Source organism: Vombatus ursinus, unplaced genomic scaffold (assembly GCF_900497805.2).
Source record: "Vombatus ursinus unplaced genomic scaffold, bare-nosed wombat genome assembly UNPS02014804.1, whole genome shotgun sequence".
Lineage (NCBI taxonomy): Eukaryota > Metazoa > Chordata > Mammalia > Diprotodontia > Vombatidae > Vombatus > Vombatus ursinus.
Genome location: NW_020954582.1, coordinates 1217569 through 1244795, shown reverse-complemented (window position 1 = coordinate 1244795; position 27227 = coordinate 1217569). Strand labels below are relative to the sequence as shown.

General features: G+C 44.6%; 1 protein-coding gene across 2 annotated transcripts in view; it reads left to right on the top strand.

Moving 5' to 3' along the window:
* ST6GALNAC5 (ST6 N-acetylgalactosaminide alpha-2,6-sialyltransferase 5) overlaps positions 1-27227 on the top strand; it is a 262060-nt gene that overhangs the window by 208478 nt on the left and 26355 nt on the right. Inside the window, exons 3-4 of one of the 2 annotated variants that reach the window (XM_027873999.1) lie at positions 13569-13978; positions 25012-25119. In XM_027873999.1, the coding sequence (XP_027729800.1) occupies positions 13569-13978; positions 25012-25119 (518 nt within the window). Of the gene's footprint in view, positions 1-13568; positions 13979-25011; positions 25120-27227 lie in introns of those variants that run through there. The other variant, XM_027874000.1, reaches the window with a different exon arrangement.

Here is a 27227-nt window from a genome sequence, read left to right as displayed (position 1 = left end):
CAGTTATCTCTTTCTCAGGCTAAACATCCCTAATTCCTTCACCTGCGCCTCATTTGCCATGAACCAAGCAAGGCCATCCCCATCATGGTTGCCTTCCTCTGGACACTCTCTAGCTCACCAATGTCCTGACATTGTAATGGGCAAAACTGAATACATGCTCTAGCTGAGGTCAGACAGAGGCAAAGTACTGCGAGACTCTCACTTCCCTCTCTATTTCTGGCAGCCATGTGTCCCTTCATGAAGCTCAAGATGGCAACTCCTATTGGTCTGACACACCACTCGAACCCCCACATCTTTTTCTAGGACCACTGCTGTCTGACCACGTCCTCCATCCCCATCTCTTAGTGCAGTCTTGGCTGCCAGTGTGGGTATTTGTTCTGCTTGACTGTGCAGGTTTGTTGGAGAGGTTTTGTTTTTCTTGCTTTTCTCTTCTTCCAGTAATGGGAAATGGGGGCAGGGACAAGCAGAGATAGGGTCAAGGTAGCACAGAAAGAAAGGGAGAAATAGTAAAGTTATTAGGACACTTTTTTAGAGTGCGGAGAAAACAACAGAAGGATAGAAAGAAGTGCAAACAGCGTTGAAAGCTATGGATTAAATTCTTGATGAAAAATGAAAAGTGAGCTGCCCATCCTGGAGACCTTCAGATTCATGCAGGATGCTCTCTTTTCTGTTCTGCTTGTATCCAGAAACACTCATTTTATTTGGCATTTGTTGAAATCAGAATTTTAAAAGTCTTGGCTACTCTGTCTCACTGTTGATGATATTATATCAAAAAGCCCCCAAACCTTTCTTTGGGAATAAAACCTCAAACTCATATGAGCTAGAATTGAGAAGGAAAGTCAACTCCAGAAAGACAAGTGTCTTTGTCATCTAGTGAGGGGAAAGGCAGTAAAAAACATTGAAAGAGAGATAACATTTTCCTAGCAAGTTGTACTAAATCATCAGAGTGACTAAAACCCAATGGAAGACTGAGCCCAGGCTGACAGCTAATAAAAGTCTAGTAATTAGGTAAACACATCAGGTTGCAAAGTGCAGAGATTCTGAAAAACCCTGAAGCCATTTAAAGTCTCTTGTTTGCTGCAGACCAAAAGGCAGCTCCCAAAGCAGACTCAGTCTCATTACTGAGCTAATGGACATTATGCTCAGAGGTGCCTTTTTCGCTGCCAAATAAATCAGAATTCTAGAAAGTGAAGCATGATATCTCGGTGCAGGAAGTATTGGAAAGCACGCAGCTGAGTGTTTTAGGTGTCGGGTTTAATTTGATTCAGCCTAGTAGATTCTGGGAAAGGGGGCTCCAGAGGGCTGCGCCAAGTCAAAGGAAGAATTTCCCACTGTCAAATCGACTGGTAGAAAAGTCAGAGAGTGGACACGATTGCCCAGCAGGGCATATTCCCGACCCTCATCAGGGCCCAGAGAGGGAAGTAGCTATGAGAGGAGGCGTATTTCTCCATCCCTCATTGGCTTGAGGGGGTGGGGGGCGAAGAAAGAAAGGAGGAAGGGACTAGAGAGAGAGGAAGGGAAGGAGGGAGGTAGGAGGAGAAGAGACGAGTGTTTGCCAAGTGGATGAGAACGAAATGCATCGTGAGGACAGTGACGAGCGGTGGGGGCACATCTGCACACACCTGCCCTTAGGTGCACACATGCTGCTATCCTCTTGTCCCAAGCCGCCCCTTGAGCACCCTCATTGGTTTTCTAAACATTCGCTGCCTAAAGGACATTTAAAAATCCATCCACATGCCATAGATTTTCCTAGGTATTTTTCAACGTCCAACAGTTCGAATGACCTTGGCAGAGGGTTCTTACTAGGGATTAATAATTGGTTGGGCTTAATGGTCCTTAGTTGTATCTTGGGCCATCTTCCCAGTCAGCCATTAATTCCTAGGAACGGCCCTGTGCACTGACCATTACAGCAGGAGTAGTGCTCTGGGGCCATGAGGCATTGCCCGGTGCATGTCCAATAGAAGAATCCTATGAACAGGCACCAACCCCCTGGTTTCTCCTCCTGCTCTCAGGGTCGAGGCCGGCGCTTCAGATGTGACCTTCCCACCAAGAAGCGATTTCCTTGGGGGAATCCGGCATAGTGTGGGGAGACCTATGTGGTCTCCCAGAAAAGACTGGAGCTTTTCAAAAGAGAAAAGGAGTACTAAGAGCTTACATATATTATTGCATACATACATATATTATTAATATATATATTACATATATTAGGTTTTCTCGGGTTGTTGGTTTTTTTTTTTAATGGCCCCAGGATTTCATTGTGAAAGAGACTCCCTAGTGAGGAGACTCCCTCCACCAAAGTGGATGGGCACCTCCATGCCTGGAGTTCATTCTCTGTTTCCTCGAGTCTCAGTCTTCCTTTAAGTGGTATATCAAGCACCAACTTCAGCAGGAAAGATTTACAGGAAGCATTTCCTGATTCTCACAATTGCTAATGCCCTTAATCCCAAACCACCCGCATTTAACTACTTTGTATGTATTTCTATTTATTAGCTGGTGGTTGAGTAAATAGAATTCTCAACATGGAGTCAGAAATATTTGAGTTCATATCCAGACTCAGACACTTACTATGTAATCCTGGGCAAGTCACTTCATGTCTATCTGTGTCAGTTTCCTCCTTTGTAAAACGGGGATTAGGATTGCATTCACTTCCCAGGGTAGTTGTGAGGATCAAATGAGATAATACTTGTGAAGTCTTTTGAATACCTTAAAGTTCTAAATAAATGCTAGTTATTATTAGTAACTACTGAAAATGATATCCAATTCTTTTTCATAATTGGCAATTTTATATAAAATGCAATTTTATTGCATTATGGTTGTAAAAGGATGCATTTAATTTCTGCCTTTCTACATTGAGTTGTGAGGTTTCTATGCCCTAACACATGGTCAATTTTTGTGTAGGGGCCATATATCTCTGAGAAAAAGGTATAGTCCTTTCTATTCTCATTCAGGTTTTGCAAGTCTATCATGTCTAACTTTTCTATAATTCTATTCACCTTCTTAATTTCTTTCCTGTTCATTTTGTGGTTAGACTGTATGGTTAGGTCCTCCACTAGTATAGTCTTATTATTTATTTCCTTCTGTAATGCATTTAACTTCCCCTTTAAAAATCTGGATACTATACCATTTGCTACATACATGTTTAGTATTGATATTACTTTGCTGTCTATGGTACCTTTTAACAAGATATAGTTTCCCTGCTTATCTCTTTTAATTGGATCTATTTTTGCTTTTGCTTTGTGTGAGATCATGATTGCTACCTGTATTTTTTTTTACTTCAGATGAAGCATAATAGATTCTGCTGCAGCCCCTTAACCTTTACCCTGTGTGTTTCCCTCTGCTTCAAATGTTTCTTGTAAACAACATATTGTAGGATTCTGGTTTTTAATCCATTATGCTATCTGCTTCCATTTTATGAGTGAGTTCATCCCATTAACATTCACAGTTAGGATTACTGTGTATTTCCCTTCATCCTATTTTCCCCTGTTTATCCTATTCTCTCTCTCCATTCACCCTTTCCCTCTCACAAGTGTTTTGCTTCTGACTACTGCCTTCCCCAATCTACCCTCCCTTCTATCAGTCCCACCCTTCTCTTATCCTCCTCCTTCCATACTTCCCTGTAAGGTAAGACAGATGTCAATATCCAACTGATTGTGTGTTTTATACCCTCTTTGAGCCAATTCCAATGAGAGCAAGGCCCACCACACCCCCATCTTTCCCTCCATATTAATAGCTCTTTAATGCTTCTCCTGTGTGAGATAATTTACCCCATTCTACCTCTCCCTTCCTCCTTCTCCCAGTGCATTTCTCTTTCTCACTCCTTAATTTTGGGTTTTGAGGATATTTTTGTATCATCCCATCAAAGTTAATTTATCTGTGCCTTCTGTCTATGTATACTCTTTCTAACTGCCCTAATAATGATAAAGTTCTTAAAAGCTGCAAGTGTCATCTTCCTGTGTAGGAATGTAAATAGTTTAACCTTATTGAGTCCCTTATGCTTTCCTTTTCCTATTTACCTTTTTATGCTTCTCTTGAGTCTTGTATTTGAAAATCAGATTTTCTGTTCAGCTCTGGTCTTTTCATCCGGAAAGCTTAAAAGTCCTCTATTTCATTAAATAAAATTAAATTTAACATAGAAGCTGCTAAATTTTGTGTTATCCTGACTGTGTCTCCACAATATTTGAATTGTTTCTTTCTGGTGGCTTGCAATATTTTCTCCTTGATCTGGGAGCTCTGGAATTTGGCTATATAACTCCTGAGAGTTTTTATTTTGTGATCTCTTTCTGGGGGTGATCAGTGGATTTTTTAAATTTCTATCTTGCTTTCTGGTTCTAGGATATCAGGGCAGTTTTCCTTGATAATTACTTGAAATATAATGTCTAGGCTTTTTTTTTTCTGATCATGGCTTTCAGGTAATCCAAGAGTTCTTAAATCATTTCTCCTGGACCAATTTTCCAGGTCAGTTGTTTTTCCAATGAGATATTTCATCTTTTCTTCTATTTATTTTTATATTTTTTATTTTGTTTTATTGTTTTTTCATGTTTCATGAAGTCATTAGTATCCACTTGCCTAATTCTAATTTTTAAGGAATTATTTTCTTCAGTGAGTTGTTGTACTTACTTTTCCATTCGGCCAGTTCTACTTTACAAGGAGTTGCTACCTGCAGTGATTTTTTGTACATCTTTTTCCATTTTTGTGCTTCCTTTACCAAGCTGTTAATCTTTTTTCATGATTCTCTTGTATCATTCTTATTTCTTTTCTTTTACCTCTCCTATTTAATTTTTAAAATCCTTTCTGAGCTCTTCTAGGAGTTCTTTTTGGACCTGACACCAGTTCACATCCACAAGCTTCCCCCAGCAGAATGGGAAGATGAGAACAATTTGTTTCACTGTGGAGTGCTTGAAGCTGAGTCAAACATCAAAGAAGCCAAGGAATCCATTGCATCCTGGGCCATCACCAGTCATTTTGAGTGTCACTGGACTTTCATGACTCTGGAAGACAGAATGAGGCTGATGACTTATTGCAGCTCTACCTCACTTAAATCCAATTCACACACAAGACATCACCCTGTGATGTCATTGGTCCTCTTTGAAAAGGACATATGAACAACAACCACCCTGGGAAAGCAACCTAATCCTGTTTGCCTCAATTTCTTCTTCAGTAAAATGAACTGGAAAAGAAAATAGCAAACCACTCCAGTATCTCTGCCAAGGAAACTCCAAACAGGCTCACAAAGTGTTGGAAACAACTGAAAAATGACTAGACCAAAAAAAAATCCTATTTATGTTATATATGTGCATGGTTTATATATATACATGTGACATATGTGTGTATATATGTGTCTGTGTGTATGTCTATCCATCTAGATAGATAGATAGATAGATAGATAGATAGATAGATAGATAGATAGATATAGATAGATAGATATAATCTCATTTAGAATGGAAGCTCTTTCCAAGCAGAGATTGTTTCATTATTTTTACTTGTGTCCCCTGTGCCTAGTGCAGCACCAGGCATTAAGTAGGGACTTAATAAATGCTTATTGATTGATTCCCCTCCCTTTCCCCACTCTTGCACTCTTTTGAGCTGTTCCTTGTATCAATGAAGTGCAATCCAGCAAACAAACTTGCACTCTGGCAATAGCCAGTGAGCCATGTCTCATTCCATCCTCCTTGTGACAGACCTGTAGTCCACCACCTCCCAAAGAAGAGCCAGAATTTGAGCAGCTCCATTAGTCTCCTCAGGACTGGTCACAGCAACGTTCAAAATTCAGACTGTTAGATGCCAGTCTGGTTCCTTCATTCTGCTCCAGCTGATAAGGCTTCCTGTGTCTCTGGAATTCTTAACAAACATTGTGTCTTAGACACAAAGCCATTATGTTCATATAACATGATATTTCATCCATTCTCCAGCCAATGGATATTTTATACTTTGGTGCCAATTTTCCGGTTCTTTGTTCACACACACGCACACACACACGCGCACACACACACACACACACACACACGCACACACACACATTCACATGATACAGCTAAAAATATTTCTGTGCTTTAGCTTTTTGCTTACAGTAACCCTGGGAGCTCAGTCCTTGGTTCCTCCAAGTCTCAGCTAAAGTCCCACCTTCTGCCCAAGTATTTCCCGATCCCTCTTCATTCAGCGCCTTTCCGTTGCTAATTATTTCCTATTTATCCTATACATAGGTTGTACATAGTTGTTTCTATGCCTAGTTGCATATAAACGTGCAGAGTTGTTTGCATGTTCCTCCCCATTAGACTATGAATGCTTTGAGGTCAGGGACTGTCTTTGGCCTTTCTTTGTACCCCAGTGGTTAGCAGAGTGCCAGGCACATAGTAACCACTTAAGAAATGCTTATTAACTATTTATTGACTGCAAGTTCTATTTCACCCATTTTGGAGATGAGGAAAGTGAAGTTTTTAAAGAGTAGTTCTTGAATTGGAGTAAAGCCACACAGCAAGAAAAACAGCCAGCCATCAGATCTGGTCTCCTCCAACATGGTACCCTGCAGAAAGTACTGGAGATTTAGAGTTAGCAGAAATGGGGTCAGGTCCCAGCTCTGCAGCTTACTGCCTGTGTGGCATTGGGCAAATGATTGAACTTCTTGAGGCCTCCGCTTCATCATCTGAAAAGTCAAGGAGGAGAGTAGATGGCTTCTAATATCTCTTCCAGATGAAGGTCTATAATCCTAAGGGAGGGAACTGAGCAAAGACTCTTGGGGAATACCCACACAGAGGAACTGAGAAGAGGGTCAGGATCTAGTAACGGAGGTAAAGAAGGAACAATTGAGGAGTGTCCCCAGAGCCAATTGGAATGGAGGGAAGATATCCTGTAGGAGGAAGCAGACAATTGTAAAGAGGCCAAGAGGAATGAAAACCCAAAAAGGTCATTGGATTTGGAGAAGAGAGATGGCCATTCTGTGGGTGAAGGGGAAGGTTGTTTGTTGGATTGCTAAGGTTTGAGAAGAAAGTGGGTGGTAAGAAAGTAGAAGCAACAGGTATAGACAACTTTCACAAAAATTTATCAATGAAGAAAAGAGAGAGATGTCATGGAATCCGGATAAGCCAGAAGAGTAAACAGACATATTTTCAGGACTAGGAGAAATGAGCTTGCTCATAGATAAATGGATTCCATGTTTGTCTTTGGATCCCCAGAACCAAATAGAGTGCCTAGCATATAGAAGGTGCTATAAAAAATGCTTGTGGATGGATGGGTGGGTGGGTGAATGGCTATTTGGATGGATAGGTGGATGGGTGGATGAATGAATAAATGGATGAATGGGTGGTTGGGTGGGTGGGAAGGAACCTATGATGAGAGAGTGATTGAAATGCATAAGAGAGATGGGGTGACTGATGGACAAGCTTCTGAAGCGAATGAAGCACATCACAGCTTAAGGGATCCTAAGCCTAGAAATGACCTGAAGTCTTAGTCCTGGCTCCAGTCGTAGTCCTAACACTTGCTGTCTGTGACCTTCACCTCTCCAGGCCTCAGTTTCTTCATCTGAAAAAATTCAAGGGTTGAGCTAGAGGAGGTCCCTTCCAGGTCTACAGCTGGGATCCTACAATCTCTAGGGAGGAAAAGAGATCTTTATTCTATGGATAATGAATAGAAAGAAGGAAAGGGAGTGAGAGAGAATGCTGAGGAATGGAGCCTTTGGGAGATCCAGTTGTGGTCTTTAGTCTTCTCAGGGAAGTAGGTAAAGCCATGCATTATAGGCTTGGAGGGTGAGCCAGTTGAGGAGACGGGGTGGGGAACAAGAAGAGGCTGTGGTTAGTTATATTCCAAAGCATTAATATCAGCACCCCCTCCTTCTCCTTCAACCTCATTCCTGCCTCATTCCTCTCCCACGTAGGGGGCCCCAGCCACCATGGCTCAGAGCACTTAAGGGAAAATCCATGTCACTACTGCATTAGGAAGCCTGGCTCACCAAGGCAGAAATATTTCTACCCATATCATTAAGCCCCTGAGGACAGCACAAGTGCAGAGATGGGTCGGAAACAGCTGCTGCTGCTTCTTTTTTCTGTGCAAGGCTGAAAATATAAACACCCAAGAAACAGAGCCACACAAATTGTTTAATTTTCAGTCATTCAGCCTCCCAAGACAGCATCAGTTCCTCTAAATGCAGAAAATGGAATTCATTTCCTTCTTCTTTGGTCGTGACTCAGCCACCAGGAAGTACTCAGCTCCTCAGCTGGAAAACAAATGTAGCATTATGTTTAGCATGGCTATGGTCATTTTATTGGCACTACTTACTGAAATACACTTAAGGCAAAACCTTAACTTCTCTCTCTCTCTCTCTCTCTCTCTCGCCCTCATCTCAGTGGAACTCTGAAGTTAGAATCCTTCAGAAGGGCCTTATGGGAGGAGACATCACCAGATGTGGAGTGTTAGTGTTCTGCAGTCCTAGAAGGGAATCCAGTCTGGCATAATGAAAGACCCCCAGAGCAGCCCTGAACTGGCCCAATGAGGGCAGAGGAGATGTGCTGTAGATGCTTGTTCTGGCGACAGGCCAAGAAAACCTCCCTTCCACAGGCTTCAATAGCCCCCAATCAATCAACAAGCATTGATAAAGCACCTACTATGTACTCAGCACTAGGCGAAGTGCTGGGGATGTAAAAGCAAAAGTGAATCAGTCCCTGTCCTTAAAGAGTTTACATTCTATTGGAGGAGACTAGATGGATGGATAGATAGATAGATAGATAGATAGATAGATAGATAGATAGATAGATATCATATAGATAGATATAGGTACAAAGACAGAGATAGTATAGATATAGATGAAATAGAGATTGATATAGATGTGGATATGAATATGGATATAAATGATATAGAGATGTATAGTTATAGATGGATATGGATATGGATGATATAGATATAGCAGAAAGAGCCCTGACTCTCCAGTCAGAGGACCTGGGTTCAAATCCTGCCTCTGATGCTACCAGTGTGATCCTAGGTAAGTACTTTAACCTCTCTCATCCTCAGTTTCCTGATCTACAAAATGGACTATTATGCCAAGATTAGCCCCTTCTGCTCAGGCTTGTTGTGAGACTCAATGAGATAACAAATGTAAGGCTATTTGCAAACCCTAAAGTGCTAAATAAACACTTGCTATTCTTGTTACTATGTGCATAACATGCTCAGAATATTTGAGTTTCACAATAACCCTGGGGGGTAGATGCTGTTACAGATTGGGACACTGAGGCCAAGGGAGGTTAAAGGACTTACCCAGGGTCACACAAAGGGTTAGTGAGTAGGTAGGACTTGACTCCACATCCAGGGCTCTCTCCCCTCTGCTCTAAATGTTTGGTCAATTGAACCTGATTCTTCAGTACCCAAGGGCTTGAGATGCCATGGATGTGGGTGCAGATCACAGATCACAACCTGTTAGTGATTTCAGAGAATTTCAGAGAATCTAAATTTCTGAGGCAGAACCTCTGCTTTTCAATTGAAAAAATTTACAATTAACCAGAATGGTGGTGCGGAGATTGGGAAAATGTGCTGGATGACAATGAATTGAGGGAACTAAAGACATTTAACCTGAAGAAGCAGAGACATAAGGAGCTAGGATAGCTCTTTTCAGTGATTCAGATGGATGTTTTGTGGAAAAGGAATCAGAGCTGCTGCCTGTCCCCACAGGGCAGAACCAGGAGCCATGGGATGGGAGAGATAGGAGCCCGTTCTAGGTCAACAGAGGGAAAAATGACCAAGAATGGAATGGGCTGAGTCAAGCAAAGCCTGGGTGGCCATTTGTCAGGGATGTGGCAGAATGTACCTGGACAGGTCCTGGCTGGACTAGTTGGTCTTGGAGCGCCCTCAGTTCTGAGGTTCTGGGCTTCTGAGTTCTTGTAGCCATTGGAAAGTTGGACTTGGCGAGCTTTATCGTCCCCTTTGAGGCTAAGGTTCTATTGTTCTAGCACTATTCCTCTACGTCCCAGACTGGTGGCCTCTTCCCTTGGCCCCGTGGCCTTCTGGCAATAGGCTGGAGTTACTGACAGATGCCACTTTGTAAAACTCCCCAAACAACCCAGTCGTCTTCTCCAAGGCTTCCTATCGTTATTCTGTCTGGGCCTTGTTGGTCTTGGCCACAGGCCCTGATTATATTATCTTCAAACAGCAAGTAAACGATATTTCCCACTGAACCTGAACAAGGAAATGTTTGATTTGACATACTTAGGCATTCCTAAATCAAACTGTTTGTGTGCCAGGATGTTGAAATTAGCTTTGCCATTGGAGTCCTCCTTGGTCCCCAGCTCCCAAAATGCATGTGTTCATATTGTCTTGTGATTAGTGAAGGGAAGCCAGAATTCTCAGATGTGCTTCTGACCCTGGCTCTGGGTAGATCGGCCCAGGTGGAACACCTTGTCTCATTGTGCCTCAGATACCACCGATTTCAGGAAAACACCCACCAGCTGTCCATGGCAAAAGAAGGCACAGAGTACAAGGGGCATCATCTCCCACATAGTCTTAATCAAAGAATCCTCGATTTAGGATTGAAGGGGACCCTTGAGGACTTCTAGCCCAACTCTCTCATCTTACAGATGAGAAACCAAGACCCAGGGATGTGCCAAACCCTAAGGAGAAGTGAGCTGGGTTTGAAATGGGGTGCTTGGAATCCAAATCCAGCACTCATCTTCCACCTTGGAGAAAAGGCATCTTAACCCAAACAGGGATTCTGTAATATGGACATATCAAAGGATCTGTAATACATAATATCAAAGGATCATGATGGTTCGTGAGGGAGCTCCAGGTGTGAGAACTGGCTCCCCCACTACATTAGTCTTCTCTGACTGGGAAGCTAAATTGAGGGTGTTACCAGAATCAGATAGATATTAAATGTCTGCCCCAGGGTCACAGACTTAGTAAGAGACAGAGGCAGGATGTGAACGCAGGTCTTCCAGATTCAACTCCAGGCCCTGCCCACTCCACCAAGCTCCCTCTTCATATTATACAGTAGATTTTTGACACTGAGAGCCCCCAAACATTGGATAGATGCCCACTTCATGCATAGAATTGTGCAAGTTGCTAGGAGAGCCACAACATGAATGAGGCATTGTGCCTGCCCTCAAAGGGCTTATAATCTAGGGAAGATTTTACTTTTTTCCAAAAATCCATTTCATCCATCATATCCCTCCCCCCAATCCATCATTATGCATCAAAAGCAAACCCTGCCTTCTCTCCCAAATGACACTGTGGGGAACGCCCAAAGTGCCAGTGGCCTTCTTCTGGATTTGAGTAGATAACTGCAGTGGAAGGTGGAAGGCAGTATGCTGTGGTGGGTAGGGAGCTGGCTGGAGGGTCAGGAAAATCTGGGTTCAAGTCCAACCACTCATATATATTTGCTCTGGCAAATCAGGTAGCCTCTTGGTGCCCCCAGAAAACTCTCTAGGACTAACCTGCAGAGTCAGTGCCGGCCTGCACTGGTGGACCAGACATTCCCTTCACCAATGAAATAACAGCTGTTGGAGCTGTGGGAACAGACCATTCCAGGCATGGGGAAAGGCAAGGACAAAGGCCTAGAGGCGGGAAAAGACAGGGCAAGGTCAGAGAGGTCATGTTCTCTGGCCAGAAATTTAAAAATCAAGCTGCACAAACCAGTCCCAGAGAATAATAAGAGAAGCCTGGACAGAATCTAACTCATTTATTCACCCAAGTATTTATGGTCAAACACAGCCAGCTTCTTGAACCCCACAGCCATGTGCCAGACCTTCAATGAATAATAAAAACACACACTTGAAGGCCAGCCAAGCACTCTACATGTGCTATCTCACTTGATCCTCAGAACCACCCTGTGAGGTAGGTGCTATTGTCCCCACTTTACAGAGGAGGAAATGGAGGCTAAGAGTTGAGTAACTTGAGCCTTACAAGAAACAATCCAGAAATCTAAAGTGTGAGAATTCACTGCCTTGTCAAAATCTGCAGCTCTTGGGTTTTGGAAGTAGAGAGAGTATTAGGATAACAAGAGAACAGTCCTGTGTCTCCTCTCCTGATTCTCCCGCTTGTAAGTGTATTTCCCCCATTCTCCTGAAAATTTTTTTGTGCATATTTGTCTTTATCTGTGAACATGCTGGATTCTCCCAGTAGAATAGAAGCCCCTTGAGGGCAGGGACTGTTTTGTTCCTGTCTTTTTATCCCCAGTACATGGTTTAAACATAGGAATAGAAACAGGGACCACACCTGGGATTCCCATGTGAGAAAATTCCCTCTACCAATGCAAGTTGGCATCTGAAACTGATAGATTCAAGATGCCTGGGGTTAGACATGTAGAACTGAGAAGTGTCTTCATGGAGATGATATTTAAACCCATGAGAAGTAGCAGAGAGAGAAGAGAGCCTAGGACAGACAGAACCTTGAGGAGATACTTACAGTTTGGGGTATGATGTGGATAACAAAATGAAAAGGAGATCATGAAGGGGTGATTGAAAAGATCTAAGAATCAACTGGTGTGTCATGGTCATTCAGCAGTGTAATTGTCAAGAAGATGAAGGCAGAGAAGAGACCACGGGATGTGGTAATTAGGAAATCCAGTGTGTTCGCTACTTTTCCCAGTTCTGTGCCATCTGCAAATTTGATAAGCGTTCCATCCATGACTTTATCTAAGCAAGTCATGGAGAGAAGTGAAAAATGGTCCCAGACCAAGCACAGATCCCTGGGACACTCCACTGGGGACTTCCTTCTGAGTGGATGTTAAACCATTGATGATTACTTTTTGAGTCTGTCCAATTAAGCCTATATTCATCTCATTGTGCCACCGACCATCTGGCCAGCCATATCTTCATCTGTGCTGAAAGAATATCATGAACTACTTTGTCACACTCACATACCCCTCATCCAGCCACCTCACTCTAGGCCTTATTGTCTGCAACTGGAAACGATTGGACTGAACTACCTTGAAAGCCCCTCCAGCTCTGAATCTGGGGAATAGAGAGAGGACAGGGACTGGGTCTGAGGTTTAATTGGCATAAGGAATGCCCATGGAAGGAAACTTCTACCAAGGCCTTGGTCACTCTCTGAAGCTTTGAGGCTTCGAGCTACCCGGCTCCCTGACATGTTGACTGACTTGCATAGGGTCATGCAGACAGAGCGCATGTAGGAAGCACAACTTGAGTGCAGGTTCTTCTGGTTTTACTCTGACACACATTGTGTACCTTGTGCATAGTAGTCACTTAAAAGGGCTGTACGGGCAGCAGATCCCACCTTCTCGGGAGAGGCAATTGCTAAGTCTTCAGGGTGAGCGTTTGCACCTTGGAAACTGGCAAGTGCTACAGATCAAGGCCCAATGGATTGTTCTGTTCATTCTCTTGATTTAAGAAATTGAGGGAGAAAATGTTAATGATGCCTGTTAATAACGAAAAGTGTGTCCTGAATACTTTTTTTTTTTCAGGAGACCTGGTTGTTAAACATTTACAAGCCCATGCCTAGCACCTCATCAGTGGTTCCTGAACAGCCCTGACCTCCCTCAGCTGCTGCCAGCCGCCCGACAATGCCCCCTCTCTGCCGGGGATGCCCCCTGCTCCTCCCATTAACGTCCCGTTTGTTTCTCTGATGCTTTACAGTCCCTGAAGATGCACTGCAAGGACTGTGCCCTGGTGACGAGCTCGGGCCACCTCCTGGGCAGCCGCCAGGGAGAGCGCATCGACCAGACGGAGTGCGTGATCCGCATGAACGACGCGCCCACCCGCGGCTACGGCCGGGACGTGGGCAACAAAACGAGCCTTCGAGTCATCGCCCATTCCAGCATCCAGAGGATTCTCCACAAGCGGCAGGAGCTCCTGAACACGAGCCAGGGGACGGTGTTCATCTTCTGGGGGCCCAGCAGCTACATGCGGAGGGATGGCAAAGGGCTGGTCTACAACAACCTGCAGCTCCTGAACCAGCTCCTCCCACGCCTGAAAGTCTTCATGATCACGCGGCACAAGATGCTGCACTTTGACGAGCTTTTCAAACGGGAAACTGGCAAGGACAGGTAAGGGAGAGCACGGGCAGGAGGGTCGGGGCAGCCCAACGGGCAGGCTCCTTCCAGCTCTGGCACTCTGGGGTTCTGTGACGAGGAGATCTCTTGCCCCCCCCCCCCCCCAGCTCGGGGAGAAACTGGGCATTTGCATTAGAGGAACTGTGTTTTAAGAAGAAAAGTCCTGTGGCTGTTTGGAAAGCTTTTTGTGAGAAAGAACCATGGGATCATAGCAAGTCAGAGCTGGAAGGGCCTTTAGCAATCCTCTGCACTGGGAGATTTAGAGATGGAGCACTGAGCTGAACGCCCTGCCCCACCCCCGACTCACACACACACTTTACAGATGAGGAAACAAGAAACTGAGACACGCAAGGGACTGTCTGAGGGGACAGGTCTGCCTGAGCCTCTTAAGGGTGTTAAGTGACTGGTGTGATGCCTACAGCTCATCAGTAGCAGATCTGCAACTAGAACTGATCAGTCAATCAACAAGCATTTATTAAGTGCCATGTGCTATGAACACCATGTGCTGGAGCCACAGAAGCCAGACCTAACCAGTCCCTCCTTTTGAGGAGCTTATATGGGAAACCTCTGAGCAGGAAGCATTTATGGAGTACCTCCTATATACCAGGTACTGTACTAAGTGCATTACCACACTGCTCCTAGCTTTGCCTCTTCCCCCACCATTATCCCATTAAACCAGCTTGGAACCCCGCCAACCAAAGACAAGAGCCCTGCTTGGGAGATTGACCCCTCCAGTATTTAGGAGGCCAGTGCTTCAACGTGCTAAACACATGCTGGAGAAGGAAGCCAAGGATCAGGGTTCAAATCTCAGTTTCGCCACTAACTTCCTACACTCCCATGGGTAGATCATGCTGACCACTCTGCGTCCTTATCTGTAAAATGAAGGGTCAGAGGAGAAGATGCTGAAGGCCCTTTTCTTCTCTAAAACTATGGCCTCACAAACATCTGAGCCATCAGCTGGAGCCCTCTGCTCTATACCACAGAAAAAGAATGAGCCATAGGTAGCATCTAGCTTTCTTTTTTGAAAAGAACTCTTAGTAGTTAGGACGAGTGATTTCATCTTGAAATACTGTGTATGCACAGTTCAGTTACAGCAACAATAATAATTGGTATTTTTGAAGCATTTTGAAATCTGTCAGTTCTTTGACCAGCCTTTTCTCATTTGAACCTTACAACGAGTCTCTGAGGTAGAGACTGCAGGCATTATGATCCCCAGTTTACAGATGAGAACATTGAGGCTCAGCCAGGGCAGGAGACTTGTAGGAGATCACACAGCTCATAAATAGTGGAGGAAGGAGTTGATTTCTTCCCGACTCCAGGTTCAGCCCTCTATCCATAAGGCCAAAAAGGGAAAGAGATGGTGATTGTGGCTTTCCCTTTAGAGTAGCATATTCAGAGTTACTTTCTGACTGATTTGTGAAAATTAAAATGAATAGAACTTCTTTTTATGGTGGAAGTCCAACTATCCTTTGCATGGTGATGACAACCTGTTGGGTGGAAGTATTTCTGGAAGGTGGGTCAGCAGTGCCTTAAATAGACAATTGGCAAAGTGAGTTTTTTGGTCTTTATGAAGACCATAGAAATCCAAAGAACACAGCATAGTTTGAATGTAAACAAATGTTCCTTAGTTTTTTCATGTTTTATTACAGCCAAAAAGGACACAAAGATGATCTTGACCAGCCCATTCATTTCACAGATGAGGAAGTGGAGGCCCAGAGAAGTCCAATGACTCACTGAAGGTCATACAGCAAGCAGAGCTCTTTCAATTTAATCTGATTCAACAAGCATTCATTAGGCAGCGACTCCATGCTATGAATACAAAGATTCTTTTTAAATAGACCCTGATCTCAAGGAGCATATACTCTGGGGGAGAGGGGAGGCACATATAAGTAAATACAAATAATTCTAGTGTGGAAAGAAAGCTAATGATTATCAGAGGTTCTTAGCTGAGGGGCCTGTGCATTTGATTTTTTTTTTATATTTTTATAATTGTATTCAATTATAATGGATTTCCTTTATAATCCAATGTATTTTGTTTTTATTTTAAATTTAAAATTATGATTCTGAGAAAGGGTCTATAGATTTCACCAGACTGACTGCCAAGGGGTCCAGGATACAGCAAAGTGAAGAATTCCTGAACTAGAAGAATCAGAAATGTCTTTGTCCATAGGATGGAGCCCCTGCGTTGAACCTTGAGAGAGGTTCAAGTTCAAAGAACCAACGGCAGGCAGGCAGCCCATGGGAGGCACCTTGGGCAAAAGTGAGGGTTGAGGGACCACAGGAACAACAGATGTGCCCCCTGTACTGACTGTGGGAAGAAGAGTAACAAGGAGTCTAGGGTCATGTCTTTAAATGCCAAGCTGTGGCATCTGCATTTTGTCCTAGAAGTCATAGGGAGCCCCTGAGGAGTCTCAGGAGGAACACGATCTCAGAGGTGATGAGAGTCTGAGTTACACTGGTGGTCTTGTAAGTGGAGAGAAGAGTACAGACATGAGAGATGCTGTGGAGGTAAAATTATCAAGACTCATCAACTCTGGGATATGGGGAAGGGATGGGGAGGGAAAGCACAGAGTGGATGATCGCTCCAACGCTGCAAACCTGGGTGACTGGAATGATGACAGCAAAGTCTGGAAGAGCAGAGGTTTTAGGGACTAGGACAGATGAGGTCTGTTTTGGACAAGTTGAGTCTAAATGATCAATGAGACATCCCGGGAGACAGAAAGGTAGTTGGTGATGTTGGGCTGCAGCTCTTGAGAGAGTCTGGGCCTGGATATGTAAAGATTAGAGAGTCATCATCAGAGAGATGATAATGGAAGCCATTCGAGCTGAAGAAATCCACTAGGAGGAGAATAGAGAGGAAGAAGATGTGAAGGCTTAGCACGAAACATCTGCAGATGCCTGTGGTTAGAAGGTGAAACGTGGATAATCCCGTGAAGGAGACACTGATAAGATTTCAGGTCCATAAGAGGAGAACCAGTGGAACGAAGCATCATGAAGACCAAGGGAGGAGGGGGGAGGGGGGGGGGTGGGGGGGGGGGGGGAGCAGTTGGTTGACAGTGTTCAAATGAAGAGAGACAAGGCCTGTGAAAAAACATCATATTGATCAATTGAGATGCCATTGGCAACCTTAGAAAAAAATGTTCATTGAAATATGAGAACAAAGGCCAGATTGAACGAGGTAGAGAAGTCCATGGAAGGAGAAGAGCATAGCATGGCATCTGCAGAACCGGACTGGAGTCAGGAAGACAGAAGACCTGGGTGCAAGTCCTGTCTTCAGCATACCCTGGCTGTGACCTGGATTTTTGTTGTTGAGTCATTTCATTCGCGTCCAACTCTCCATGACCCCATTTGGGGTTTTCTTACCAAAGATCCCGGAGGAGTTTGCCATTTCCATCTCCAGCTCACTTTACAGATGAGGAAATTGAGGCAAATAAGGTGGAATTACTTGACCAGGGTTGAACAGCAAGGAAATGTCTTAGGTCAGATTTGAACTCAGAAAGATGAGTCTTCCTGACTCCAAGCCCAGCACTCTGTGTACTGTGGCACCACCTAGACGTCTCAAGGTGACCCTGGCTGAATCACCTAATTCCTCAATGCCCAGGCAAGTCTACTGCCTGCCTATAAGCTGAAAGGCAGGTATTGATCTGCATTAGTGAAGTAACTGCACAATGTGGTTTAAAAAAAAAAGAACAGGAAACGATGAGTAGAACCCGGGGAAATAGAGAACAGCTGGAGGGGAGGAGAATGTCAGGTGAAGGTTGGTTTTGATCTTGGATTAAAAGTGTGAGGTACCGGGACAATGGAAGGAGATAGGATGAGGGGGCATTTGAGGTATACAAAAGGGTACAGGAGAGGGAGGAAGAGGGAGCTCACTTCACCCCTCTGCCAGTGTAGTACCAGGGTAGGAAGACAATAAACGTTTATTGACTGACTGAAAGACAACATGCAAACAATTATACAAAAAATAAGCTCTGTACAGATAAATAGCTCAACCTCAGTTTCCTTCTCTATAAAATGGGGATAATAATAGTACCTACCTCACAGTGTTGTTGGGAAAATCAGAAATAGGGACAGTGTTTTGCAAAGCTTAAGACCATATCTAAACACAAGCTATTACTTCACCTATCTGCCTAGGAAGGAGCCAGCTCAAAACTAACCCAGATTGTGTAGATACATAGGCTCTCAAAGTGGTCAATACTGCCGGGGGGGGGGGGTGTTGGAATGATTCAGCGGGGTGGTAGTAGCCTCAGGTGCAACTGGGACATTGAATAAAAATAAGAGGGCAGTGGAAGCATAAGGAAAGAAAAGAAAATAAGAACATTTTGAAAAACCATTCGTACATGTTTCATCTGTTGTGTAATAGAGTTAAAGTCGTAGTGATTACATTATTTTCCAAGGAAACACACAAAATGCAAGTTATAACCAATCAATGGTCAAGTCTGCCAACAGGTCTTAACAAGCAAGTGTTGGCAGGCCAGCATGTCTCACATTGTCTGGAAGTCCAGCATGCATTTGCAGGAATATGTGCATGTAATGACTTGTTTACAATATAATACTATATAGTTTCATGGAACAATATTGGGTCATCAAAATTTTAATGCAGAAAGAAAAATATATTTACAATAAATTTTAAATTTAATACCCATCATTTTAAAAAAATATTTTATATATTTTTAAATGACACAAATTAAAAAAAAAAAGTTAAAGGGTTAAAGAAAGCAGATTTCCAGGGGGAGCACTGAGAAGTTTTTTTAAAGGGGGCAGTAGGTCAAATAAGTTTGGGAACTTATGTGTGTACATACACACTTACAGTGTAGAGTCATCCAGTGTAGAAAAGACCTGGAGCCTATCTGTGAGAGGCCCCTCCCCACTGGCTGCTTGCCCCAGCCACTCCTTGCCACGCTTTGGAAGGAGTAGGGTGGGAAGGGGATTGCAGAGAGACTCATAGAGTCTGAGAAATAACCCCCATTTTACAGAGGGGAAAGCTGAGACCCAGAGCAGCACAGTGTTCACATGAACCACATCTGTGCAGTGCTCTGGGACCCTCTATGGAGGGCCAGATAAACTATCTAGTGTGCCATATAAATGCCACCCCCATCACTGCCATGGCTACATTTATGATTAGATGGCCTGGCTCATCCCAAGAAGACTCGCCTCATTGATGGAGAGAAATGATGACCGGATGAAGCCCCTCTGTGCATGTGAGGAAGAAGACAGACCTTCTTTCTCCCTCCTCCAAGAGAAGCCCTACACAGCTCTCGAATGAGCAGCAGAGTGGAACACTCATCCTCTCCAGACAGAGGAACTCTCCTTGGAGGAAGCAGCCCTATGAGCCCTGCTCCCTGGCTGATAACTTCCTAGACTGCAGCTCCACCCGGCCCCTCTCCTTCTTGCCTCTCTCTTAGGCACTGTCTTCCTCATTAGAGTGTAAGCTCTTTGAGGGCACTCGTAGTCTTTCTTTTCGCCTGTATTTGTATTCCCAGTGCATAGCACAGTGCTCAGCACATGGTAAATGCCTAATAGACAAACTGTATCTATCTATCTATCATCTATCTATCCACTCCACAAATGAGAGTTTTGATCCAGGCTTGAACCCAGGATTACCATTATTGTCATTATCATTAGGCAGCTGAAGTGATAGAGTGGATAGTGTTGGACGTGGAGTCAGGAAGACCTGAGATCAAATTCTGCCTCATATACTTATTAACTATATGACCCTGGGCGAATCATCAAAACTCAGCCTGCCTTAGTTTCCTCATTTGTAGAACGGGGATAATAGCAACATTTAGGTTGCAGAGCCGAGGATCCAGTGAGGTGACAATACCTTACAGTGTGTAGCAAACCCAAGGCACTAGATAGAGCTATCTAGCTCAAGCGATGACTACTCCTCTTCTCCTTGTCCTGTTTGTCCACCGGGTCCAAATAGAGGGGGGACTGGGGCACGTGACTAATCTAGCCATTCCACAGCTGGCTAAGATAACTGCTTCATGTAACTGAATCAGGGTCTGGAGCTGACCCTCACTGAAAACCCCTCAGGGAACCCTCTCTTAGCTGACAGGACCAGAGGACTGCTCCCACTCCCCCAGGGGATTTCTCCTGCTCGGTCTTAGAAAGTTTTTGGTGCTGTGTACCTCGGAGTCTAGGACTAGTGAAGGTCGTGACATCTATCAAAAATTTCCCTCCTAAATTTTATGGATTATTTATTGAATGCAAGAAGAGCAACAACATTTATAACACATAAAAGTGGAAGGAAGTGAATTTCAGAGATGTCGTGAGAAGGGGAATGCATTTGAGACCAGTAGATTAGACAAGAAAGGAAAGTGTAGTTGGCTGGATTGTGATTTAGAGAAGTTTCTCCCCACGTTAAATCAGAGGAGGAAATACACCCAAACTCTCTGAGGTGAAGAAACACTCCAAGGGACACTGATTGCACCCCAGTATTCTCTGATATTAGAAAGTAACTGTACTTGAAAATAACTTTATAATTGAATAAGAGGACATTAGGAAAATACGATTGAGAACCAATATTATAGTAATTAGATAAAGGGAGCATAAATGAAATAACTGCAGGAAGAGCATTGCTGTGGAGATTATAAATGAGATTCTGGCAGAGCAGAAAGCCCTTCCACTGTAATTTACTGCGCACTATAGAATTATCAGCTCTGTGTGTTACTTCATCATAGAAAAGAATATTTGATAATTTCCCCTAATAAGCACATGACAGCTCTTCATATTCTTTCATTACAGATGATTAAGTGTAAAAAACAAGAGAGATTCCTTTCTTGGGAAAGGGTTCCAACCTTCTAAGAAAGCCGTTGCTTTTGCGCCAGAGTTTCTATGGTGTTTTAGCCTGAAAGAAGATGGAGCCAGTCGGAGCCACGAGAAGGTCGCCTTTTTGAAGGCCGCTCGCTTGTTTCCTTTATCCCCCAGCTGGAGTTCTTTCCATTTGTGTCTGGGAAACTTCGAGCCTCAAACTCCCTTCTTTCCCTTGGATTAGGGCAGTGAGCAGCCAAGACAGGCGGGTTCCAAAAGGCCCCAGTCACTCCAAGCTTCCCAAACCCATTTCTCGGGTGCACAAACGAGTGGGCATTCTCCCGTTAGCACCACAGCTGCCCCATCTTCTCAGCATTCCATGCCAGAATCACTCTCCGGCACTGTCCGCGCAGCTGAGCTGGCAGAGGCAGGCTGAATCTCCCTCCCCTCTAGGAAGGTTCCTAGGTTCTTCCTCTCACAGCCCCTCCCCGATAACCTGTCCCACTTCTTACCTTCTAACCCTAATCGCGGGAAAAGAGACCTGATTCTGGCGTCAGGGAACCTCATTTCAAATGCCACCTCAGGTGCTGGCCCCCTACATGGCTTTGAACAAATCCCTCCTCCTTTCTTTGCTCCTTGTCTGTAAAATGAAGGGACCAGAAGAGATGACCTCTGAACTCCTTTCAGCACTGCAACTACGAACCTAGGGAGTGCATTGTGTCTAAGGTCATTTGCAATTCTAGATCTGTGCTCTATGACCTCCCATCCCCCCATTCCCCCCAAAAGGGACCATAGAAGGATCAGAGTCAACCATAGAGACCATCTATTCTCTCACTTTCGTTTCACAGTTGAGGAATTGAGGGATTGCCCAGAGTCTGTGAGTTGGGACCTGAATCCACATCCTTTGGCTACAGGGGTGTTCTCGAGTCCTCCCTAGCCAAGCAGATTGTTACATTTTCTGTGTGCGTGTTTACACCTTGGAAATCTGCAAAGCTATGAATCAGGGCTTGATGGTGATGGAGAAAGTGTGGACGAAGCCTCAGGCACACTTTAGGGGTGGAGGGAGGCACAGAGCTGGTTGTTAAATATTTACCAGCACACTTCTGTCTGGCTCCAAAATCGTATGAGGCGGCCATGGCTGGAGGGAAAGGAGGCTCCTATTAATGGTCTGTAAAGCTCGCCTAACACAGTGCCAGGCACATGGCATTGGGCACTAGATCGGTTATTGTTGCATGATTCGTGGCTTGATGTCATGATCATCCTGTCTAATGGCTCCAAATCCAGTTCTGAGACTTGGTTTATCCTGCCTAGGGGAGCAACCAGCTTCTGCATTCAAACTGAAGGGTGATAGAGGAATGGATGGCGTCCCTTCAGACTCTGTATGCCTGGCTGCCAAGTTAAGAGCACAAGGGCGCTTTCAGTGGACTCATCTGCTTTCCCAAGCTTTGGGGAATGTAGCAGTTGTTCAGGTCAGATAATTTTGGAAATGGATATCAGAGGACCCTGATTGAGGGGTCCCCTGGTCCCCTGACCTAGCTGAGGTTTGGGGCAAAACAGAAGATTTCTCTTTCTATCACATCCCTTCTCTGCCCTTCCCCACCTTCCACCCCTACCAATTCCACTCCCTGTGAAATGAAAGTAACATGAGGTCCCTTGAAAAGAAAATCGTTGTCTACCAGGGAGGGGTACTATGATGCTTGAAGTTAAAAAAAAACCTGCCCTGTGAAATCTCTTAGTCATCTCACACATGACACTGTGATTGGGCAAAGTCAAAAAGTCTGACCTTGGGGATAAGGTGTTTGAAACTGGCTAATGAGGCACACCACAACCACTCCAAAATGAAAAGAAAATGAAAGAGGGCTCCACCAAGGAATGGAAATGCACCCCCCAGCCCAGCTGTATCCTGGGGGAGGCTGGTAGGAGCACTCGTTTACCCTCAGATTCTTCTTCCGGGTGTGGCCTTCCTGGGCTCGTCCTCAGATGGGATCAAGGAGCCTGGAGGACTGAGAACGGTGATGCCATATCTGGTCTTTTCAAGAAGAACAGAGTTGGGCCCTGAATTATTCAGGGCAAGTAGAATAAATAGTCCCAGCACTGACAGGGCAGAGGCTCTCTTACCACTGTGTCTATTCCTCATCCCAGAGGAAGGACAGGCCTCATCAAAATGGGAAGGGCAGTAGAGAGATCGGTCACAAGGACAGATTGGTTGGTTCATCTCATTTGAGGTAAGATTTCACCATAGTATACTCATATACATGAAGACTCCTGCTTACTCGTGTACATCCCAGAACTTCCAAGTTGGAAAGGGCTTTAGTGGCCACCTATCCAGCCCACTCCCAAAATAGTACACAACTACAATGCCCCCAGTAAGTCATCATCTAGTCTCCAGTTAGAGACCACCAATGGGGAAGCCCACCACCTCCCCAGACAGCCCTTTGCACTTAGACAGCTCTCATTTTGGGAAGATTTTCCTGACATCAGCCTCAATGTGCCTCTGCCAATTCCCCATTGCTCCTTGTTCTGTCCTTTGGGACCAAACAAAACAAATCTAAGACTCTTCACTGATTCATAGATCTCAAGCTGAAAGGTGGCTCAGAGGCCAGCCAACCTGACTCCCTCATTTGCTAGAGAAGAAAAAGAGGTCTAACAGGGAAAGGGATTTTTTCCCAAAGGTAGAGAGTGTCAGAGGTGAGTCCTTTGACCCTTGAGTGAGTGTTCTTTCCACTGCACTGCAATGCCTCATCCACATAGCTTAACGTCTACATCTTTTCATGTCATCACGGAACAGAATGGTTCAAGTTGTCCAAATGACATGGTTAGTAGAGAGTTTTTGAATAATTGGAATCCACCACCCCACTGACCTCCATGAAAGCTCTGATTGTTGAGGACAGGAGATGACCCGTGTACTCCCAGGACATGGCAGAGGACAATAGGTCCTTCCAATCTGGGAGGACTGCAGGGCTGAGAGCAAAAAAGCAGTTAATCAGTGTTTGTTTAATTGAATTGAATTGAATTGATTAAGGGCTGGTGTGATTTCTGTATGTCACTCAAACTAACCTAGCTAAGTTTTTAAAGCTTTCTTGTCAGACACTGGGCCGTGATCTTTTTGACCTCAATAATTCTTAAAGACTTTGTATCAGCTCTTAGAGGTCACCAACATAAGTGTGAGATCAAGAATCCCTGGACTGCTTCAGATCAACTCAATTCGCAAAAGCACTTATTGGGCACCCACTCTGTGCCAGACGCTGTCCTAAGTGCTGGTGAGGCAAAGGCCAAAATGAAATAACCCTTACCCTCATGGGATGACATTCTCCAGGGGATATGACATGTATGCAGAGACTTGGGTTCAAATTAAATCTCTACTAGTTACTATTCATGTGACCTCAGACAAGTCGCTTCCCTTCTCTGATTCAGTTTTCCCATTTGCAAAATGACAGAACTGAACTATGACTTCTAAGGTCCCTTTCATCTCTAACCCTGGGATCCAAATGTCGTCTTAGCGACTCCACAACATATGTAACATTGAGGGGTGGTGGAGTAGTACTAGTCTTAGTGGTGGGAGTAGTGGGAGCAGTCATTGTCATAGTAGTGAGTAACTAGCATCTATACAGAACCTTAAGGTTTACAAGAGCTTTGCATATATTAACTCATTTGATCCTCACAATAACCCTGAGAGGTCAGTGCTATTATTATTCTTATTTTACAGATGAAGAAACTGGGGCTGAGTTAGGTTCAATGACTTTCCCAGGGTCACCCAGCTAGGAATTGTCTAGGGCTGGATTTGAACTCAGGTCTTCCTTACTTCAGGCCTAGTGCTCCAGAGCATCTCTCTCTCTTTTTTTTTTTTGGTTGGTTTTTAATAAGAAATGAACCTTTTTTAAAGTCTTAATAAAATTATTTTTAAACTGCTTGGCCTTGGTTTCCTTCCTTGTCAAATGAGGTAGCCAGACTCTGTGAGCCCCGAGGTCATTTTCAGCTCCATCATTCTCCGAGTCCATTGGTTGTTATACAAGGTCGGACTCAGAGAGTGACTTCGCTGAATCCCAGACAGCAGCTTCCTGAAATGACCTCTGGGGAGATATCGATGTTTCTCTCCGGCCTCTCGATTTCCAATAAATGTTTATGGCACTGAGCATTTTTGTTGAATTGGGTTGTAATGTATGGCAGGTTAAGAGATCGAAAACCCAATGACAGAGTTTTTATTATCTCTCATCTATATATTTTAGTAAGGGTGTGTCAACCTGGAAGCTTAATTGTGTTTGTTTTCCTTTCAGGAAGATCTCCAACACTTGGCTCAGCACTGGCTGGTTCACAATGACGATTGCATTAGAGCTCTGTGACCGAATAAATGTCTATGGCATGGTGCCCCCCGATTTCTGCAGGTAGGATTTACTCTGGGAGCATTCCTCACTGGTGATGCTGAACAGGTGGGTTCAAGAAGCAGATGGTGATGGGAGAAAGCAGGCTGGACTAGGGGTCTGAGGACAAGTGCCCAGCTGGGCCACTCCTAGCTGTGGGACCTCAGGAAGTCCAGCTCACTAAGCCAGGTCTCCATTTCTTCACTTGTCACATGAAGGGGTCAAAAGAGAGGGCATCTAAGGTCCATCTGGTTCTCATACTACAATCCTAAATCTGATCCTAGGAATGTCTGATTCTGAACATCGATCCTGAAGCATGTCTGACTGTCTTTTTGAAGCAATTAATTAATGTGTCCCAAGGTCTGGTTCTGAAGGTAACAAACAGTATTTAATTATGTGGTATAAAATATTGAAAGTTTTTGTTTGTACTGCCAGAGAATTAATCCATCTTGTGGATCTCGCTTCTCCCTTGAATATTTATCAGCAGAGAGTAAGGCAATAATTGGCATGATATTAATGTGAAGAGAGCATTAAGAAAGAGTCGTTTTCTTATCCTTTGAAAGGAATGTGGTGATTCTTTAATGAGCTAAAGAGGGCAATTCTTCTGACAGTTGGGACTGTTTTCTAAAATTAAACTGTTCCTCAGAGCCTGGTTCCCTGGCTTGTCTCATCTCTGCCATTTCTCTTGTGTCTGTGAATCTGGAGCCAAATGCACTGGCTTGCCTGATTTGGGTTTATTTGATTTTTATGTTAAGAGTTAGGAGCATCTCCTTAGGTGCATCACCTTATCTGGTTGGCATGGGTCCAGGCAAACTTTGACCCCCTCCCAAAGTGCACAGCCTGATTTATTGGGACTGGTGATTAATCAGGGGTTCTTAATGGGGATGAACCTCTTTAAAATATTTTGATAACTATATTTCAGTACAGTTTCTTTGTAATCCTGTGTATGCTAATGAGCCTTTTTTTATTTACGGACTTTAAAAACATGCTTATCAGGTGCAGCTAGGTGGCACAGTGGCCTGGCCTCAGAACAAAACACTTGACACTTACTAGCTGTGTGACCCTGGGCAAGTCACTTAGCCCCAAATACCAAAAAAAAGGAAATAAAAAACCATGCCTGTCCATGAGGCATTTTGGACATCAGTTTGGCATGAATGGTCAGACAGACACACACGGAGAGTGACATTCACATGGGTCTGAGGGTCTCGTGAATGGGGTCCCCTTCATCCCAAGCAGCCCCTCCAGGGACCTGGCAGGTAGGCCTCCTTAGCTGTCCCAGAGCTGGGGAGAGCTGGGGAGGGCTGGACAGGTGCTGGCTGAGGGACCAGAGCCACCTTCCTCCTAGGGATGTCAGCTTCTAGGGAGGATGGAAGGGTGATGTCGATGCCGCTTGGAATCCTTGGTCTGGAGGACGAGGCGCGTCGATGACATGAGTTGGTCTCGTGTTACTTCTCCATTTAGAATTGGCCTCAGACGGGCCTTTGGCTGCCCATGCGTGTGACAGCAGGCCCACACAGAACAATACCGCGCGGCCGCCTATTAGGTATTGACCTGCTTGCACGCCCTTGCACATTCCCCAGTCTGTCATCTGAATCCAAAGAATTATCCACACCAGGCCGGGCTCCTCAAGTGAAACGGGCGTTCGTGGTCCCTTGTTCTGAGGCACATTAACTGTTTCAGGCCCTGAGGGACTGGGGCTCTCTTCAAGGGATTGCAGTGGCCTCCCAGGGGTTAACGATTCCCTCCCTTCTTAGCCAAAGATATTGGCTTCCATGGGCTTTATTGAAGCATCCTTCTCTCCCAGAGAGCACCATATGGCCAAGTCAATCTCTCTCAGGCCTTAAGTCAGTGTCTGAACCATGGTCCTTCTGTAGGAGGGGTGGGATTCATCTCCCCCCACCCCCACCAGGGCTGACCTCTCCTTTCTGAAGAGACAGCCCCTACACTCCACAGGGAAGCAGAAGGCTCTGATGAGGACAGAAGGTACCAGGGAACTTGTCCTGCATCTGAGCAAGGGACTTTGCTGCTGCTAGATGTGCATCAGACAGATTGCAATGGGGCTAGGTGAGAGGAGAAAGATGAGTCTGGCTTAAATACATCTGCATGCCAAGTTAGAGGGGATCTTCTGGATA